The sequence below is a fragment of the Cynocephalus volans genome, chromosome 6 (assembly GCF_027409185.1).
Source record: "Cynocephalus volans isolate mCynVol1 chromosome 6, mCynVol1.pri, whole genome shotgun sequence".
In the NCBI taxonomy this organism is placed as follows: Eukaryota; Metazoa; Chordata; class Mammalia; order Dermoptera; family Cynocephalidae; genus Cynocephalus; species Cynocephalus volans.
Genome location: NC_084465.1, coordinates 25,035,293 through 25,055,956, shown reverse-complemented (window position 1 = coordinate 25,055,956; position 20,664 = coordinate 25,035,293). Strand labels below are relative to the sequence as shown.

The 20,664-nt window shown below is 41.4% G+C and overlaps 1 protein-coding gene across 22 annotated transcripts in view; it reads left to right on the top strand.

The window, feature by feature from the left end:
- Positions 1–20,664, top strand: part of MKLN1 (muskelin 1) — a 335,447-nt gene that overhangs the window by 134,604 nt on the left and 180,179 nt on the right. For 12 of the 22 annotated variants that reach the window (XM_063099577.1, XM_063099582.1, XM_063099583.1 and 9 more), the window contains 2 exons: positions 13,597–13,760; positions 15,826–15,929. The exons of 2 other annotated variants lie outside the window; for them this stretch is intronic. In XM_063099577.1, the coding sequence (XP_062955647.1) occupies positions 13,731–13,760; positions 15,826–15,929 (134 nt within the window). In that variant the 5' untranslated portion in view covers positions 13,597–13,730. Of the gene's footprint in view, positions 1–4,907; positions 5,031–6,435; positions 6,634–13,596; positions 13,761–15,825; positions 15,930–18,767; positions 18,893–20,664 lie in introns of those variants that run through there. 8 more of the 22 variants (XM_063099591.1, XM_063099595.1, XM_063099594.1 and 5 more) reach the window with 4 other exon arrangements.

The following is a 20,664-nucleotide window of genomic DNA, read 5'->3' as shown; positions in this document are numbered from 1 at the left end:
GAGTTTATTTCTCTGCCACTCGACTCTAGGCTGGCTTTGTTACTTGGTTTTGCCAACATAATGCAGTTGAAGTGACAGAATGCCAGCTCTAAGCCTAGACCTCAATAGATGCTTCCACTCTTTTTCAGACCCTGCCTCTTCCATGAGAACAGGCCAGGGCTAGCCTGCTAAGTGTGACAGACTAGTGGAACTGAGCCCAGTCATCCCAGCTGAGGTCATCCCAGACTGACCAGCCCCCAGCCAACTTACCAAATGACTTGGGATGCATGAATGAGTCCAACCCAAATCAGCTGAGCCCAGCCCAGATCAGTACGATTACCTAGCCCATGGTTCTTAATATTATGCCTCTGAATTTGGGGGTGGTTTGTTATGCAGTAATAGCTTGTAGTCATCTGTGTAATATTCTTGCCATTAGTTTAAATGGAAACTAGTCATGCAGAAACAAAAAAATTTACTGTGTGGGAGATACTATAAAACAACTGGTCTAGATGCTACAAAAGAGTCAGTGGCATGAAAAATAAAGTGGGGAGACTGTTCTAGATAGACTAGAACAGGGTTTTTCAATCTCAGCACTAATTGACATTTTGGACCAGATAATTCTTTGTCATGAGGGGCTGTCCTGTGAATTGCAGGATATTTAGCAGCATCCCTGGCCTCTACCCACTAGATGCCAGTAGCACCCCCGGTCATGACAATCAAAAATGTCTCCAGACATTGCTAAATGTCCACCTTGGGGAACTGGACTTAAGAGATAGAATCAAATACAATGTATGGACCTTGTTAAGAGCTTGGATCAAAGAAAAAAAGATGGCTATAAAAGACATGTGGGACAACTGAAGAAATTTGAATACGAACTTAAAGGTGTTATTGAATCATTAATTTTCCCAGGCTGGAAAATGGCATTGTAGTTATGTAGAAGAATGCCCTTATTCTTAGGATATGTTTGCTGAATTATTCTAAGTGAACTACCATGAAGTACAGTATTCAGCTTACTTTCAAATGCTTCAAAGGATAAAAATGCACGTATAATTATAGAAAGAGACAAAGCAAAGGTGAAAAACTGTTGACAATTGGTGAATCTAGGTGAAGGGTATAGGGGCATTCATTGTTCCATTCTTTCAACCTTTGTGGGTTTGAAATTTTTCAAAATAATAAGTTGGGTGAAAAAAGAGTTAATTGCATCTCTACTCCCTGACTCCTTAATAATCTAATGCGATAGAAGGAGCAGGATGGTTTTAAAGGAATCTGAGTGCTCATTCTGTGTTGTCTGGTCAGTGAGTTGGCTCAAAACAGGTGTGGGGGGCTGGGGCTGAGGAAGGGGGCTCCTCCCAGCCTGAGGAATTGTATACAAGCTCAGGTTCCCATGGGACCACCGGTTTCCTTTCCCTTGTGTAACATCCCACGGGACTAAAAGTCTAGGTGCTGGGCAGTTTGTGTGCGTTTCCTAGACAACTCTCGTAAACTGCTGGCACCAAAATCCAGGCTGCCTGGTGCCAAGATAGTCTGATTACTTCTTTCACTGATAAGGCTCATACTTGTTATATATAAAAGAGAGACCAAAAGAGGGACAGAGTTTCCTTCCTGGAACACAAAACATTCTGTGAGGCCAGCACATCACCCAGGGACAATGGGAGGAGGATGGAGTCTCTGTGCCTTCTCTTTTCTTCATGACTCTGGCTTTGTAAGTTTTCTCTTTCCACAGTAAAACCTAATTTCTTAACCGATAACATGACATAGTGATTCAAATCAAGCTTTCGTGCATTAAAGTGGTAACTGCAAAGAGACCCATCTTGCAAGAAACCTAACAGTCAAAAACAGGCAAAACTTAGAAACTGAAAAGGAAAATGCTGCTAAGTGTACTTGGGTAAAACATTTAATTATATGGTACAAACAAAAATGACGATGACAACAACAACAAGAAAACACCTTAAACAGAGCCAAAAACAAATGGCATGGTAGAAAAAATTATTTGCAACCCAACAGAAAAAGTGCTTATTTTTTAACTATACAAGGAGATCTCACAGCTTTATAAGAAAAAAAAAAAAAGAAAAAGAAAAAATGAGCAACAAATATGAACAAATATCTCATAAAGAAAATAAGAATGGCAAAAAGTACTTAGAAAAATGCTCAACTTCATTAATGCTTAGAAAATTGCAAATCACAACAACATGATACCATGTTTGCCCATGAGCGACAGAAAGTTTAAGGTTCAATAAACTTAGTTTTGGGAATGTTATAGAGGAACTTACACTGTTGAAGGAAATGCGAATTGGAACTTTTTTGGAGTTACAATTTGGAACTATGTAACCCAATCTTACATGTACATATACAGTATTTATAATAACTGCATAAGTGGAAATGATTTAAATATTAATCAATTGGGCAATAGTTAAATAAATTTATGGTATGTTCAGTGATTAAAAGATCTACATGTGCCGACATGGAAATATTTCTGATATATTATTATTATTTTTGGGGGGCGGCTGGCCAGTATGGGGATCTGACCCTTGATCTTGGTATTATAACACTGCATCTGATATATTATTAAATGAATAAAACAAGGTATGAATGAAGCAAGGTATTGTACGAAGGCACATCAAAAAGTTCATAGAAAGAGTCATAATATCTTTTAATTCTATTTTTCCACAAACTTTTAAAAGTATTCTTGTATATTATATGATCTGCTCTATGTAAAAATGCTGTATATTTTATATATCCTTATATGGAAAAAATACACAAGAAATAGTAAATAGTGCTTACCTTGTGATAAGGACGGGAAGGATATTTTTTCCTTTCATTTTTAACCATTTTGAAGTTTCAATTTATTTTTATTATGGTCATCTCTTACTTTTACAACAAAAAACACACACACACACGATTGTGCCTTGAGATAACTTTTAAAATGTCAATCAGTGCCCCTTCTGATACTTTTGTAGAAAATAGCTTATTAATTACTAAAACAAAATAAGGTTGCATGCAGGGGAAATAGTTTTTAGCTGGAGAGGCAAATATGCAAATGGTACTAAGCAATTGCAACTAGGAGTATGATTTTCAGAACCTAGGAAGACTGGATCCCAGAAGTTACCAAGTTCCGTAAGCAGTCCAGATCATTCACCTTTCTTAAGTGGCTCAGGCCCAGCCTTCAGCAAGACTCCTATTGGAAAGCCAAAGCGGCCCAGGAAGGGAAAAATAGTGTGCTAAGAAATTTTTTCTCCTTCTTTTTCTTTCCCTCTCTTTCAAGTTTCTTCAGGAACATGAAAGTTAAAATATAAACATGATTCAAATGTAGTGATTCATGGAAAAAATTTGCAAAGGTGTTTGGATAATTCTTGCTCTTTACAAATGCACCATATTCGCGCCTGGCTCGTCCTCTTTAAAGCACCCAAGGTATTAATCTGAGAGGACAGCCTCTATCAGGGGAACATTTTTGTTCTCAGTGAAGTGGCACATTCAGTTCCTGGTGCAGGCTCACTTAATTCCTATTAGTCATTTCACAGCTGTATCTTGGGAAGAGAAAATCTCAAAAAATTTTGTCTGATTTCACAAGTAAACTAAAAGCAAGGTCTTCCCTCTTTTCTCATAGTTCCCATTTGTTTACAATTTTCAAGTTAATAAGCCATGTCTAATTTCGTGGATGTTTCTCCTAAATTTTTCTGTTTAGTCTGCTGATCTATCTACCTGACTTCTACTCTACTCCCATACCTAGATTTGTTGCCATTGTGTCACAGGTGGATGCTGGGCCACCCACCCTAGTTATTAAATTGATGGTGCAATTTTAGTTTGGTGGTTGTTGATTCTAAGGTTATTCAGGGACACTGTTTAAAAACACAGGTCAACTAAGAAGTGAGACACTGGATCTGATCACAGGTTTGTTATTTTTTAGGTTGCTTAAGGACATTAGATGAATAGACAAATTTGTTATTGTAGAGTTGCTATGCATACTGAAGACGCACATACAGGGATCATTATTGTAGAATGGTTGGTGACAGCTGGCCCTGATTTAGTTATTTCCTCAAGAAGACACTTTGAACAATTATTGAAATGCCTCTCCTCTGTAATTACAATAATAATGATGATGATTTTGCAACTGAATATGTAATTCAGGGTGTATATACTCAACTACTGTTTTTAGCTTGTTTCACTTTTTACAGTGATGTCAGCTGCTGTTGTCGGGATTCTTGAAGAACAGACAACCATTTTTCTATGGAGGGTCACTGAACTATACGAAAAAAGTAATCTAGGACCAATACACAAACTGATAAGAAAAATAATTATATAGTTAGTATTGAAGTAGTGCTAACTATGGGCAAGTTTTTTTTTTTTTTCCCTCCTTGGAGAGAGAAATATTATATTACCAGTATTTATCTGCTTTTAAAATTACCCCAAAAAATCTTATTTAATAATTATAAAAATCTGATGATGCTGTTGTTCCATGTCAGCCAATTAAGGAGTTGCATGTGGGAAAGCTGATGAAACACAGGAGAGAGGTATGTGTTGTGGGTAAGGGGAGAAAGTAGAGAGTAAAATAATATAAAACAGATGCATGAGGAATAGGAAGGCACAGAGAGTAACGAAACAGACAAGGGGTAAGAAGAATAAGACAGAAAAATAAATAAATAAAATAAAAAAGAAGAAGAAGGCAGAATGACAGTGATGGGGTGGGAGAGCAGGTGAAGGAGACAGGTAAGAAGAAAGAGGAAGGGGAAGAGCAAAATGGGTAAAGAAGGAGGAGAGGGAAAAGACTGAATAGGTTGGATGATTTTTTTAAAAATTTGTTTGTTTTTAAGATGAATGCAGGATCTCTAGAGTGTGGCATTTAAACCACCATCACCTATTACCAATTCTCTTTGAACTACTGATTAACTACTGTTCACAACTCTCTACATTCTCAAATCTTTTAATTGTAGACCTGGTGGATAAAGTGGGAAAGTCAAAATGGAAAACTTACAAAGTGGGTGTCCAAGCTGGCTGCCACTGCGGAATCTGGCTCTTTGATGCCAACTCCTCAGGATAAATTCCAAAGGGAAGAGGTGAGCTCAGTTGTCAGTTACTAGCAGCTTCCTGCCTCTTTATTATCTTAAGACTTAAAGGGGGAAAGTGCTCAACCTCAGCTGCACATGGAAATAATCAATGTCTAGGTCCCACCCCTAATATGTCATTTGTTTTGGATGTGATGTGGGGATTCCCTGTGTGATTTCAATATGCAGCCAATGGCGAGAACCTCTGCTTAGAGGCTTCACTCTGAATGTGCTCACCAGAGAATCCCATTATAATGCTGGTTATTTTTTGGGACACGAGAGTAGTGACCCGAATATTAAGTTGGATAAAATTAAGCCAAAGGCCAGAGGTTCTCAACCTTTGTGCTATATATTCAGTAACTGGCATAGATGTAAATCAGTGTGGAATTGTGGGTAGGAAACCATTTTGACCTTATTTGAAAATATACAGGAAGAAAATAAATCAAACATGATCAACATAGAAAAGGTCTCTATAAAAATTTGCACTTGAGAAATGATTTGACTTGATTCCACCATTATGATGGCATAATGTTGGCATAATGTCTCTTTGAAGGCAAACTTCAGCTGACCTCTCAGACTGATCTGAGATGTGGGAAAACCAGGAGAAATCGTTTGCTTCTTTTCTGCTTGTTTTTTTGGCTCCACACCTCAGCTCACCCTTTGTTGTACTGGACAGCACCGTCTCCTTGCTTTCTGATCTCCTCTCCAAGCTGGATCTGGTTCTCTTTTCTAGTGTGCAGCCATATAGAATTTGCTATTACCATGCTGTCCTGTCTCTGTCATCACTCAGTTCCCTCTGTTTCAGTAACTGAAACTGTTTTAACCTGCCCATCATCTGTGCTAATATTTCATGGGGAAAAGGGAGAGGACGAAGCTACCTCCAGTCAGCCCGCTCCTTTCATGCCAGATAACATATACACATTTCTATTTATGGTGGCCTTCTGGAATAAAAGCTCTCTAATTCAGGAAGGGATTCTAGTATGATGACTTTCATGTAATAGGAAGAAAGGGTTGCCTTGACAGACCCACAGTGGCCAATACCTATAGGACTGTGAGATTGTCTCTGGATGATTCTACTACATTCTAGGAATAGCTTTTATTAAGAAATATGTTGATCCTAAGATGGCGGTGGCTGCAGCGGTTGGCGCAGAGTAGCTGAGGTGGAAAAGGTGGCCACTGGGCCTTAGGCAGCCGGGAAACTTGTGGACCTTCCTCTTGCCATCTCTTAAGGGAGGACCGCTGCTGGTGGCCGGTCGTGGGGGCTGACCGCCACTTTGCCCCCGGCAGGAGAGGCTGCCTCATTTACAGGCAACAGCTTTGAAGTATGGAGCAGGAAAAGAACTGTTTCTTAGCTGCAAAAGCGAGTCTCTAAACAGGGAATACGGCGCCGGGGCTGCTGTTGACGCTGCCAGGATCCCGGAGGCCGGGGCCACGCTGAAGGCGGCCAGCTGCCCTATTCAGGATTCGAGGTTTCAGGCCGGCATAAAAGAAGATTCCTGGGAGCGCCCAAGCCGCGCCGCGGGACCAAGTGAGCAGCCCGAGGCAGTGGCAGCCGAGAACGAGGACGGTTACGACGCAGAGGCAGAGAGGGAGGCGCCCAACCCGGCACAGCACTGTGAGTGACCCCCTGTCCGGCCCTGCTCGGGGGGTGGGGTGGACGCCAGCACGGCTTCCGCCTGCCCCACCGGGCCACTAATCAGCGCCGAGGCTGCCTCCATTTTCTCAGGGGGTGGCGTCTCCGACCCGGCTCAACCAAGCCTGTCCTCCTCGCCCGGCTCGACTCCTCACTGAGCCTTCCCACTTGCTTGCCCTGGTGTGGGGCTACCCGGGGCCTGTGGGCCGGCCTCCCCTCCCACTCCCTCTGTGGTTCTCTGGCGGGGCTGGTGGCATGGGGCGTCCCTGGCCAGCGTCGGGAGGGCAAGGAAGTATGGGCTGGCCTGGCTGTCACTCCACTGCACCCTGGACTCCGGCCCCCAGTAAACTTCCTGTTACCGGGAGGCAGATACCATCTCTGCGGCCACCAGTTTGGAAAAAATGCCTAACCGATTTCTGGTTAGGAATAGTGTGGTCGGAGAGTTCCTGAGTTTGCTTGAACCTGCCGGAGAGCTGACTGCCGGCGGGCACCGGACTCAGTCCGCGCCGGGGGGATTTAAAGGTGAACTGTGTGTTGCAGGCTCCTCCCCTAAGGAGCTCACGCTCTGGTGTGGGAGATAAGACAAGTACACAAATAACCGCGATACCAGGAGGAAGGTGATAAGTCCCGAGAAAGTTCTACACAGTGCTACAAACGCACCCAGAGCGACTGGTCGTCTGCGCCTAGCAGAAACCTGGTAGACTTCCTGCGAGAGGCGGTGCCAAGCAGGGTCTTGAAGGCCCAGCTGATAGACGAGGGCTGCAGAAGACACGTCCCAGCCCAGCCCAGTGCGCACAGAGTGGGGAGACGTCCGGCTAGGGAGGCAGAGACTCGACAGAAACCACACACCCTGTGGGGTCGCCACTGCGTGATCCAACAGCCTGGGCCAGAGCACACGGAACAGGGAGAAGTCCTGCATGGGAAGTGGAAGCTCAGCAGAGACCACACAGCCTGTGGTACCGCCCCGTGATCCAGCAGCCCAGGAGAGTCCAAGCTGATCAGAGAGGTGGCTCCCCAGAGAGGCCCAAGACCCGAGGCAACCACACACACAAGGCACTAGAGGCCAACGGAGCAGTCACGGAGGTAGCCATACCAAATCGGCAACCACAGCAACATCTGAGTTAGTCAATAGTCTCAAACCAGTGGACTGTGAAACCCCCCGCCACAATGAATAAACATCAAAAATAAGATACTAGAAATACAAAAAATCAAGAAAGTACACCACCAAAAGTTAATAAATCTCAAACTCTAGATCCTATAGAACAAGAAGCCCTTGAAATGACTGACAAGGAATTTCGAGTGATAATTCTAAGGAAACTGAATGAGATACAAGAAAACTCAGCTAGACATCATGATGAAATGAGGAAAAGTATACAGGACCTGAAAGAGGAAATGTACAAGGAAATCAATGTCCTGAAAAAAATGTAGCAGAACTTGCTGAACTGAAGAAATTATTCAGCGAAATAAAAAACACAATGGAGAGTTTAACCAGCAGGCTTGTTGAAGTTGAAGAGAGAACCTCTGAACTTGAAGATGGGCTGTTTGAAATAACACAAGTAGACAAAAAAAAAAGAAAAAAGAATCAAGGACATTGAAGAAAATCTGAGAGAGATATTAGACAACCTTAAGCGCTCAAATATCTGAGTCATGGGTATCCCAGAAGGGGAGGAAAACGGAGATTGCATTGAAAACATATTCAAAAAAATAGTGGCAGAAAACTTCCCAGGTATAGGAAAAGTCACAGATCTTCAGATCCAGGAAGCTCAACGATCTCCAAACGTATTCAACCCAAAAAGGCCCTCTCCAAGACATGTTATAGTCAAATTGACAAAACTCAGAGACAAAGAGAGAATCTTAAAAGCTGCAAGAGAGAAGAGTCAAATCACGTATAAGGGAGCCCGAATCAGGCTAACATCAGACTTTTCATCATAAACCCTAAAAGCTAGAAAGGAATGGGATGATATGTTCAAAATACTAAAAGACAAAGATTGTCAGCCAAGGATACTCTACCCTGCAAGGCTATCCTTCTGAAATGAAGGGCAAATAGTATATTTCTCAGACAAACAAAAACTGCGGGGTTCACTACCACACGACCACCCTTACAAGAATTCCTCAAGGGAGTACTGGGTTTGGTTCCTGAAAAAGAACTACCACTGCCATAAAAACCCAAGAAAAATCAAAACCCACTAGTATAATAAAAATGGCATTTATGAAGAGAAAACAAGCAAACAAAAACGCTATCTACAACCTAAGAAACCAACAAACACAGAAACCAAACAGTAAATCAGAAAGCAAGGAACAAAAGACACCTAAGAGAACGAAACAACCAATAAAATGCTAGGAATAAATCAACACCTTTCAATAACAACTCTTAATGGAAAAGGCTTAAATTCCCCAATCAAAAGACACAGACTGGCTGACTGGATTAAAAAGGAGGACCCAACTATATGCTGCCTACAAGAGACCAACCTCACTCATAAAGATTCACATAGACTAAGAGTGAAAGGATGGAAAAAGATTTACCATGCAAACAAAAAAGAAAAACGAGCTGGAGTAACTATTCTTATATCTGACAAAATAGACTTTAAAGTAAAAACCATAAAAAGGGACAATGAGGGACACTACCTAATGATAAATGGACTGATCCATCAAGAAGACATAACAATCATAAATATGTATGCACCCAATGTTGGAGCAGCCAGATTTATAAAACAAACTCTATTAGACCTAAAGAAGGAAATAGACACTAATACTATAATAGCAGGAGACCTGAACACCCCACTGTCAATATTGGACAGATCATCTAGGCAAAGAATCAGCAGAGAAACACAAGATCTAAACAATACTCTAGACCAATTGGAATTGGCAGATATCTACATCCAACAATCTCAGAATATTCATTCTTCTCATCAGCACATGGATCATTCTCCAGGATAGATCACATATTAGGTCACAAATCAAGTCTCAACAAATTCAAAAAAATTGGAATTATCCCATGTATTTTCTCAGACCACAATGGATTAAAACTAGAAATTAATAACAAACAAAACTCTGGAAACTATACAAACACATGGAAATTAAACAGCATTCTACTTAATGACATATGGGTCCAAGAAGAAATCAAGCAGGAAATCAAACAATTTATTGAAACTAATGAAAACAATGATACATCATACCAAAACCTGTGGGATACTGCAAAAGCAGTACTAAGGGGGAAATTTATTGCATTAAATTCTCACCTCAGAAGAATGGAAAGATGGCAAGTGAACAACCTACCACTTCACCTTAAAGAACTAGAAAAACAAGAACAATCCAAACCTAAAGATAGCAGATGGAAAGAAATCATTAAAATCAGAGCAGAACTGAATGAAATTGAAACCCAAAAAACAATACAAAATATCAATGAATCAAAAAGTTGGTTTTTTGAAAAGATAAATAAAATTGACAAACCATTAGCATGGCTAACAAAAAAAAGAAGGGAGAAGACGCAAATAACAAAAATTAGAAATGAAAAAGGCGATATTACAACTGATTCATCTGAAATACAAGGAATCATTCGAGGCGACTATAAACAACTCTATGCCAGCAAATTTGAAAATCTGGAGGAAATGGATAAATTTCTGGACACACACTGCTCCCAAAACTGAACCATGAAGATGTAGAAAATTTGAACAGACCAATAACAATAAAGGAGATTGAAGCTGTTATCAGAAGGCTCCCAACAAAGAAAAGCCCAGGACCAGTTGCATTCACAGCAGAATTTTACAAAACATTCGAACAGGAATTGACACCGATTCTTTACAAACTATTCCAAAAGATTAAAACAAACACAAATCTCCCAAACTCATTCTATGAAGCAAACATCATCCTGATACCAAAACCAGGTAAAGATATAACCAGAAAAGAAAACTACAGGCTGGTATTCTTGATGAATATAGATGCAAAAATCCTCACTAAAATACTAGCAAACAGAATACAGCAACACATACGTAAAATTATTCACCACGATCAAGTGGGATTCATTCCAGGGATGCAAGGTTGGTTCAACATACGCAAATCAATAAATGTGATACACCATATTAATAAACTCAAACACAAGGACCATATGATCATCTCTATAGATGCTGAAAAAGCATTTGATAAAATTCAGCACTCATTCATGACAAAGACCCTCTATAAGTTAGGTATAGAGGGAAAGTATCTCAACATAATTAAAGCCATATATGACAAACCCACTGCCAATATCATCCTGAATGGGGAAAAGCTGAAAGCTTTTCATTTAAGAACAGGAACTAGACAAGGATGCCCACTCTCACCACTCCTATTCAACATAATGTTGGAAGTACTAGCCAGAGCAATCAGAGAAGAGAAGGAAATAAAGGGCATCCAGATTGGAAAAGATGAAGTCAAACTGTCCCTGTTTGCAGATGACATGATCCTATATATTGAACAGCCTAAAACCTCTACAAAAAAACTGTTGGAATTGATAAATGATTTCAGCACAGTAGCAGGATACAAAATCAACACACAAAAATCAGTAGCATTTCTTTTCTCCAATAGTGAACATGCAGAACGAGAAATCAAGAAAGCCTGCCCATTTACAATAGCCACCAAAAAAATAAAATACTTAGGAATTGAGTTAACCAAGGATGTGAAAAATCTCTATAATGAGAACTACAAACCACTGCTGAGAGAAATTAGAGAGGATACAAGAAGATGGAAAGATATCCCATGCTCTTGGATTGGAAGAATCAACATAGTGAAAATGTCCATACTACCCAAAGTGATATACAAATTCAATGCAATCCCCATCAAAATTCGAAAGACATTTTTCTCAGAAATGGAAAGAACTATCCAGACATTTATATGGAATAATAAAAGACCACGCGTAGCCAAAGCAATGCTGAGCAAAAAAATAAAGCTGGAGGCATAACACTACCTGACTTTAAGCTATACTACAAAGCTATAATAACCAAAACAGTATGGTACTGGCATAAAAACAGACACACTGACCAATGGAATAGAATAGAGAATCCAGAAATCAACCCACACACTTACTGCCATCTGATCTTTGACAAAGGCACCAAGCCTATTCACTGGGGAAGGGACTGCCTCTTCAGCAAATGGTGCTGGGATAACTGGATATCCATATACAGACAGGAGAATGAAACTAGACCCATACCTCTCACCATATACTAAAATCAACTCAAAATGGATTAAGGATTTAAATATACACCCCAAAACAATAAAACTTCTTAAAGAAAACATAGGAAAAACACTTCAGGAAATAGGACTGGACACAGACTTCATGATTACGACCCCAAAAGTACGGGCAACCAAAGGAAAAATAAACAAATGGGATTATATCAAACTAAAAAGCTTCTGCACAGCAAAAGAAACAATTAACAGAGTTAAAAGACAACCAACAGAGTGGGAGAAAATATTTGCAAAATATACATCTGACAAAGGATTAATATCCAGAATATATAAGGAACTCAAACAACTTTACAAGAAAAAAACAAGCAGCCGAATTAAAAAATGGGCAAAAGAGCTAAGCAGGCATTTCTCTAAGGAAGATATACAAATGGCCAACAGACATATGAAAAAATGCTCAACATCACTCAGCATCTGGCAAATGCAAATCAAAACCACACTGAGATACCATCTAACCCCAGTTAGGATGGCTAAAATCCAAAAGACTCTGAACGATAAATGCTGGCGAGGTTGCGGAGAAAAAGGAACTCTCATACATTGTTGGTGGGACTGCAAAATGGTGCAGCCTCTATGGAAAATGGTATGGAGGTTCCTCAAACAATTGCAGATAGATCTACCATATGACCCAGCTATCCCACTGCTGGGAATATACCCCGAGGAATGGAAATCATCAAGTCGAAGGTATACCTGTTCCCCAATGTTCATTGCAGCACTCTTTACAATAGCCAAGAGTTGGAACCAGCCCAAATGTCCATCATCGGATGAGTGGATATGGAAAATGTGGTACATCTACACAATGGAATACTACTCAGCTATAAAAATGAATGAAATAGTGCCATTTGCAATAACATGGATGGACCTTGAGAGAATTATATTAAGTGAAACGAGTCAGGCACCGAAAGAGAAATACCACATGTTCTCACTTACTGGTGGGAGGTAAAAATTAATATATAAATTCACACACACACATACCAAAAAAAAAACCGGGGGGAGGGAGAAGAAGATATAACAACCACAATTACTTGAAGTTGATACGACAAGCAAACAGAAAGGACATTGTTGGGAGGGAGGGAGGAGATGGAGGAGGGAGGGAGTTTTTGGTAAGGGGCAACAATAATCAACCACAGTGTATATCGACAAAATAAAAGTTAAAATAATAATAATAATAATAAACTAAACTAACTAACTAACTAACTAAATAAATAAATAAAAGAAATATGTTATTTGGGCTGTGGCCTTATGGAGATAATACTACTCATACCACCATTATCCCCACTATCTTTATATTTTATCTCTTATACACCAACTCTTTCTGAATGGTCTACATGTAGTCATTCATTTAATATCTGACTCCTGATTGTGAGCTCCTTAATAGTCAGGTATTCCCAGCACCTGGCATAGCGGCAGTGCCGAATAAGTGTTTACTGAATGAATGATGAATGGTTAACCAATCCAAGCAATGTGGGTTGGGGCAAGGAGGATGGAGCAGAGAGGAAACGAGAGGAACTAGTTTCATTTTCTCCTTCACAATTATCAGACTGACCCTCTGACTGCGGCAATGGGAGTAGAGCACAAAAAATCCTGACAAGAATCTCCTTAACCTCAACATTCTTACCCAGAGGGCTGGGATACTATTTTTCTGAGCCAATTTCTCTCTTCCTAAAAGGCCTTTTGGTTCCAAATATGCTAGAAATCAGTGTTAATTGCTTTTTTGAAATATCATTTTGTCAGCTTCGTTTAGATGTGGTAATTTGCAAAGCAACTCCCAGCAGTTGACAGTTCATCCATAGCTGTGTGGTGTTCAGACGTTTCCTGGGATTCCTGCCCACCTCCTATGCAGCCGGCCGTGTTTGCCAAACCAGGATATGTGCTCAACTGGGATTAACTTGGAACCAGTAAGTGCTTTGTTGTGTCTGAGATTTTTAAGATTCTGAACGGGTGAAGGCCAGCCCTACTTAATCCCGAAAATAAAAGTGCAGTAACTCATAATTTGAGAATTAGCAGGTGCTTCAAGACCACCTAGTCCACACTGGGTGGATGAGGAAATTGCAGCTCTGACAGGTTCAACGACAAGATCAGCTGGCTGGGAGGCCAGATCTGGAATCCCCAACTGTGAGTTGGGGGTCTCTGGATTTATGGTTGTGTGGATGCAAGTGTTTCAGTTATTGTTTTTTTTTCTTTTTGAAGCTCTTTTTCCCTGACTAGAGACTTCCTGATCCTCCTTCACACATGCTTCAAGGTCACAGCTCAGACCAAAGTGTTTACCAAAAGAAACTAGGCACTTATCAAAAGAAATCATTGCCAGCTCCTGTACTCCTTATGCCGCAGCTCTATCTAAGCTCAGCAAACCTGGTCTTTGGAACCAGGAATTTCTAGGTTTGGATGCCAACAGGAAAACAAATGAATTGTGTCTGATTTCTCCAGCAGGCTGAGGCTGCTGCTGCTGCTGCCACCTTCTGGGAGAAGACAGACCTCAGCTAGTCTCAATGTTCACCTGTGACTGGGGTGAAGGCCCTACTGGGACAGGACTGAAATTTCTTTGTCCTAGAAAATAAAAGAGATATCCTTTTACTCAGCAAACAAAATACTGGCATTCTTTGCTTTTCATTCGTTCCTTTTGGCAGTGCTATGCTTAAAGAAATGATTTCAAACAATAACAAAGTTGGAATGAGTTAATACGAGGGTACTTCAAAAAGTTTGTGGGAAAATAGACTTGAAAGATAATACAAATCTTTCCATGAACTTTTGAAGTACCCTCGTACAGGAACCACGAGAGGACAGAAATAAGTCTGAGGCAGAACTATTCGATTTAGGATATGGAAATTCCTTCTCTTGGCCTTCTGAATCCTGAATCCTGGGGAGATGTTAGGAATGTGTACAATTAAGAATTGTATAATAGAGAGGGCACATATGAGTTTGGTGAATCTTAACCTCCAAGAGTCTCAGTTTATTTGTGGCACTGTTGTGAGGATTAATTGAGATCATGCATGTCAGTTCCCGGTAAGCAAGAAATGTTCAATGGGAATTATATTGGGGTGAGTTCACTTTTCTTATCTTCATGGTGATTTTCTTCATTTACTGACCAAAAATGGGATCAACAGCCCCTGTGCTTGTAATACTTTCCAGTCTTCTGATTTATACATGATCCCTAAGCAAATTCTTTTTATGTACTTATCTACTTAAACATAACCATAAATTAGTGAGAAGAAATTCAGGATCAACCAAGAGATTCAATTCAGGAAATATTTCTTGAGTGCCTACTATGTGCTAGTTATAAAAGACTTAAAGAAGAATAATGTAGATGTAGACCTCAAACATTTCCCAGTAAATACATTAGGAAAAAGTGACTGAGAATTAGGGACCTGGGTTCTAGATTCAGATCTGTGAACAGCCCAATTGTGTAAATGACCTTAGGCATGACAGCTAACATATTTGGATATTAGTTTTTTCAACTGTTACATAATATTATAGAGGGAAATTTTTTCATGCTTGCCTAGGAGATGGCACATTGATCATTGTGTTGTGCTTTAACTATCCTAAGCAGCTAAAGCTGTAAAGGAAACCATGAATTTTAAGTGATCCTGGTAAGCTAAAGCAAAACACTTACAGGACCTATCTGAAGATTTTTTTTTCCTTGACCAATGAAATAGGGGTCTTGTTTTAACCAATCACGTACAGAGCTATGAATTTATTCCAGCCTATTTAGAGTATCTGTTTTTAATCCTTTTCTGTGGTTTGAATGTTTGTGTTCCCTTCAAAATTCATGCTGAAACTTAATCCACAATGCAACAGTATTAGGAGGTGGGGCCTTTAGGAGGTTATTAGGCTTTGAGGACTCTGTCCTCATGAATGGGATTAGTAATCTTGTAAGAGAGCTGGAGGGTACTAGCTAGGCCCCATTTCTGCCCTTCTGGCCTTTCCGCCCCTTCCACCAGGTAAGAAACAGCAATCTCCCCCCAGGAGAATGCAGCAACAAGGTGCCGCCTTGGAAGCAGAGGGACCAGACTCTTACCAGACACCGAACCTGCCAGGGCCTTGATCTTGGACTTGCAGCCTCCAGAACTGTGAGAAATAAATTTCTGTCCTTTATAAATTTCCCAATATTTTGTTATAGCTGCACGAACAGACTAGAACATCCTTAATTAGTGTAACAACCATGAAACCCCTTCCTAATAATTAAAAACACATACTTTTTATCTTCAGCCAACTGGTATGTTCCTTTGCCTGAAAGTAAATAAACTCAGCTGTGTTTGTTTTGCTTTTAACTCTGGTGGCCTGTATTATTATTTGACAATATCTTATATTTGAACATTACTTTACAGTTTACTAAGTCTCTTCTCTGTATGTCAACTCATTTGAGAAGAAATGTAACGCAATCAAACAGGATGAGCTTTTGAATCAGAGATTTTGGCTCTGTCTCTGACCAGCTATATTTCCTTGTGTAAGTCACTATATCATTCAGGATCTTGGACTCTGTCTGGACTGCTTTTTATTAGCCTTTGCATTGCAGGCTCTTTCTCGTTCTACAGGTATTAGCTCAAATATTACCTTCTTAGGGAAGCTTTCCTTTTCCATCCAGTCTAAAAATTACCCTGGTTTAGTCTCTTATTAGCACTTTGCACAGACTAAAATTATGTAGTTGACTTTATTATATTTATTACATGTTGCCCCACCAGAACCTAAGCTCCATGAAGTAGGGCTCTTGTCTGGCTTGTCTGTTTAGCTCTGTCTCCCAAGCATCTAGGACAGGGCCTGGCACATTACAGACTCTCAATAAGTCTTTCTTGCAGGAAAAGATGGTGGATAGTGGCAAACCAAACACAGTTACTTTCTCTCTGGGAAGTCTTTAATATGAGAAGCATACTGAAAAGGCATTTGAGAGTAAAAGATGATTGCCTCTCGGGGATGAATGGGTCATGAGAGCTGTTGTGTCATCATGGCTGCTGTTGATCCCTGAAAAATGATGACCCATTGTTCAGTTCTCCATCAGTACATCCCAATTTTTGAAGTATGTGGGAACTAGAGAGACTATATGGCTGTTCACAGTTTCCAGGCCTTCCCTATGTATCCTTACAATAAACTCCATTACCTAAAGTCATGAACCAAAGACAGAGGACAGTAAGGTGTATCTAGGAGATTCGAAGGCTAGCTACTAGTAACTTCCTGCAGATTTTGAAATTTCTTTAGTCCTCCATTGTATCTTAACATTTACACAAATTTTGGGCTCAGTAGCATAATACATTTATCTGAATATATGTTAACATAGAATGTTTTCAATTATTTTACCATTTATAAAATTTGTGCTGCAGGAAAGCCACGCTACCATGGGTCTTTACATTCTACATGGCAATCATACCTCAGGGATATATGTTTGCAGTCTGAGCAGTTCTGGCATTCTTTTTCCTTTGCAATACAAAAGTCTCAGTTCAAATTCTCTTTTAGCAGAATTCATTCTTCAATAAATATTTATTAACAATCTACAATGTACTAGACACAATAACAGGACTGAGGATACAACTGTGTACAAGGTATGTATGACTACTACCTTCATGGGAATTATCATTTAGGGAGAAAGAAAAGATGAAATTACAATATATTGTGATGTTCACTAAAATAAGGAGAGGAACTCAGGTTGCTAAAGGAAGTATAGAAAAGTCACCTAACCCCAAAACAGTTGATGAGGAAAGATTTTCCATAACAAAATAATCTGAAGAATGAGCAGTAGTTAGCCAGGCGAAGTATGGGGGAGAATATTTCAGGCCTGGCTTAGACTAAGTCCTGGAGGCCAGAGAGAACACAGAACCTACAGCAGCCAATTCAGTGTGCTAGTTTAGTGTAGCTGATGTAAAGAGTGCAAAGGAGAAAGATGAGAGAGAGAGAGACAGAGGGAAAGAGAGAGAGAAGGCTGGAGAGACAACCAAGGCAGGTTAGGAAGGACCTCTGTGAAGCAGTTTAGAAGCAAACAGGAAGTGATGAAGGGTGTGGAGGGACTCGGTCAGGTTAATGATTATAATGGGAAGAGAATACAATTAGTGAGGTGTTTTGACTCACTTGGTCATTCACTGAGAAACTCTTTGCTGGAGTTTTTCCATCGGTCAGCTGGAGATGATGAATCTGTCCAGGTTTTCAGGAATCCAACCTCTTAGACAATAAGGGACACGCCATCCCCTCAACTCTTGGGCTACATTTTTGTCAGAGTTAAAAGTGGACAGATTTACCAACTGGAAAAATGACACAGCTTCCCAACTCCATAAGGATTTTTCTTGTCTGTGGGTTAATGTCATTCCTGAGCAAACCAATGTCACAAGATTAGTAGAAGAGGGCTCACAAGACACAATGAAGGGCATCACGGACTGAAAACAGAACAGGGTATGAGAACACAGGAGCATTTCCTTTTCCTGTCTCCATCTGACTCTGCAACCCGGGGACTGGACATTTAAAACTAGGACAATTCCAGAAGGAAGGGACATTAGCTACTGCACTCCAATTCCCTTCAGTGCTGTTTCCTTAAAGGATTTATAAACTCGCTAGGGCGGTGGTTTCCAAAGTCGCAAAGGCTTCTCTTTCTTGTCCAAGTTGGCCTCATTTTCCCTTCCTTGGTAGTAGTCTATAACTACGATTTATTTTTTCCATAATATTCTTGGCTTTTTCCTTACCTCTGCTTGTAAGAAAAATCCTTTGCGCCACTCTCCTTCAAGCCCCACAGAAGAGCCTCTCAAGTGCTCACACCTCAGAGCCAGTCTCGGTCAGTCAACAAGGAGCGGGCAGCGTGGGAAACCCTAGCATAGGACGGTAGACCTGCGCGCGCCGCAGCCCTGGCACGGCACGGGTAACATCGCGGGCCGCGGCCCCTTTAAGAGCAGGCCACGCCCCCTCCCCTCCTCCCAGCGCGGCCGGCGGTCGGTGGCGGCTGCTACGGTGCTGACAAGATGGCGGCTGGCGGGACTGTCGTTGCGGCGCCCGAGTGCCGGCTTCTGCCCTACGCGCTACACAAATGGAGCTCTTTCTCCTCCACCTACCTACCCGAGTAAGTGCCAGTCCCCGGGCTCGTGCTGCCCTACTCTTCGGCGTAAGCACGGCTGGGCCAGGGGTGCCACGGAGGGCAGCTGAGCGGAGAGGCCCAGGCGGGGCCTGGTGAGAGGGACGCGCGGCCTCCGGAGTCTCAGTCCAGCAGCCGGGAGCGTCGCCCGCCCCCGCTCAGGAAGGGGTAGGGGTCCCGAGAGCGAGTCCCCGGGGAAAGGGCGAAGAGTGCGGCGGGGCCGAGGCGCCCATCGGAGAGGCGGGAGCCCAGTGCTGCTGCGCCCGAGTTTCGGGGTTGAGCGGCGCCTGGCTTGGGGGCGGGCGGCTCAGGGAGGTGGGGCAGGAGTCGCGGCTTTCGGGGCCCGGCCCGCGGGCAAAGTCCTCGGGATGTCTGAGGTCGTTGGAGGTGACTGGCGTCGGGGGACGGTTCGGTCGATTTTTGCCGGGACAAAATGTAAAGCTGAGAAGAGGAGTGACTGTTCCTGAGGGGGGTCACTAAGAGTGATGAGCTCTAGAGGAGTGGTAGAAGTCACGGGAGGATGGAAAGTTGTGGAATCCACCTCAACCCTGGCAAGTGGGGAGAAGTTGTAGGATTGGCAGAGGTTCTTTTCTGTCTGGAAGTTCTGAAAAGATAGGGAGTGGGAAGGAGGGACATCAGAGGAGAATGCCATTATGTTACGGCTCATTAGAAGATGGCTTTGTATAGACACAGACCAGCTTCCTGACGCAGAAACTCGAATATATACAGAAAAGTATGGCCTCGAGGAATTTGACTTCAAACACCGGCTTAGTCTGGATCTCCGATTTAGGTGTTAAAAAATTCTGTTGCATTACTACCCTGTGTTTTTCCTGTAGCAAATTTCTTCAGAAATGCTGAAAGTACTTGCATATAGTATTTCATTTATCTTTAGTTCATCTTTGAGAGGGGGAGCTGATCTAACCCCAATTTTACATGCAGATGGAGAAACAGATCCTGAAGAAAAGAGCTAATTGTCTTCCTGAACCACCATCCCCCAAGCCCAGAAATGATTTTATGAACCAAACAAGTTAATAAATAATATTTGTTATGTTACTAAACAGATAAAGTAACTACATCTGTGAAGCATACTCAAAGAAGTTTTCCACATATATTTCAAAGTTTCTTCACATTTTCCCAAATTTGATTACTCAAATCAGCCAAGAATTTCAAAATGGAACTGTAACTAGAATAATCTAACTCTCTTGACTGCTAGCCTTTTGTCCCATTCACTAGGTCAAGGGCTGGCAGTCAGACACTCAGTTGGATATGGCTCAGTGCAGGGTGCCAAGTGACCTGTGGTCTGATCTGGTATGTGTGACCTGTTGGTGGCTGCTTCATGGCCATTTTCCTGATCGATGCTGGAATCAATTTTTAATTTGAGGGTGAGCCATATAAACATTCTAGCCGTCAGCTGAAGTTGAAATGTGGCCTCCGATTTTTTGATGTTCTTGATCTGAAGATATTCAGCATTTTTCTATACCCAGGTTAAGATTACAGACAGTTGGGAATTGGGGTGGCATTGTTTGATATAATAACTGTAGAGATATCTTTCTGGTCTTGAGTTAAGCTGTTTCTAGGATGTCACTGCAACTTTGGTGTAGGTGTGAGACTTGGGTTTCAGAAGTACCATCTGAGTTATCTGTCCTATAGACATTTTAAGGATGAGTACATTTCAAGCAGGAAATGATTTAGTGGGATAGCATCTTTAATCTGATATGCATCCTGTTATCCTGGCTCCTGATTTTAAATGGATGGAACAC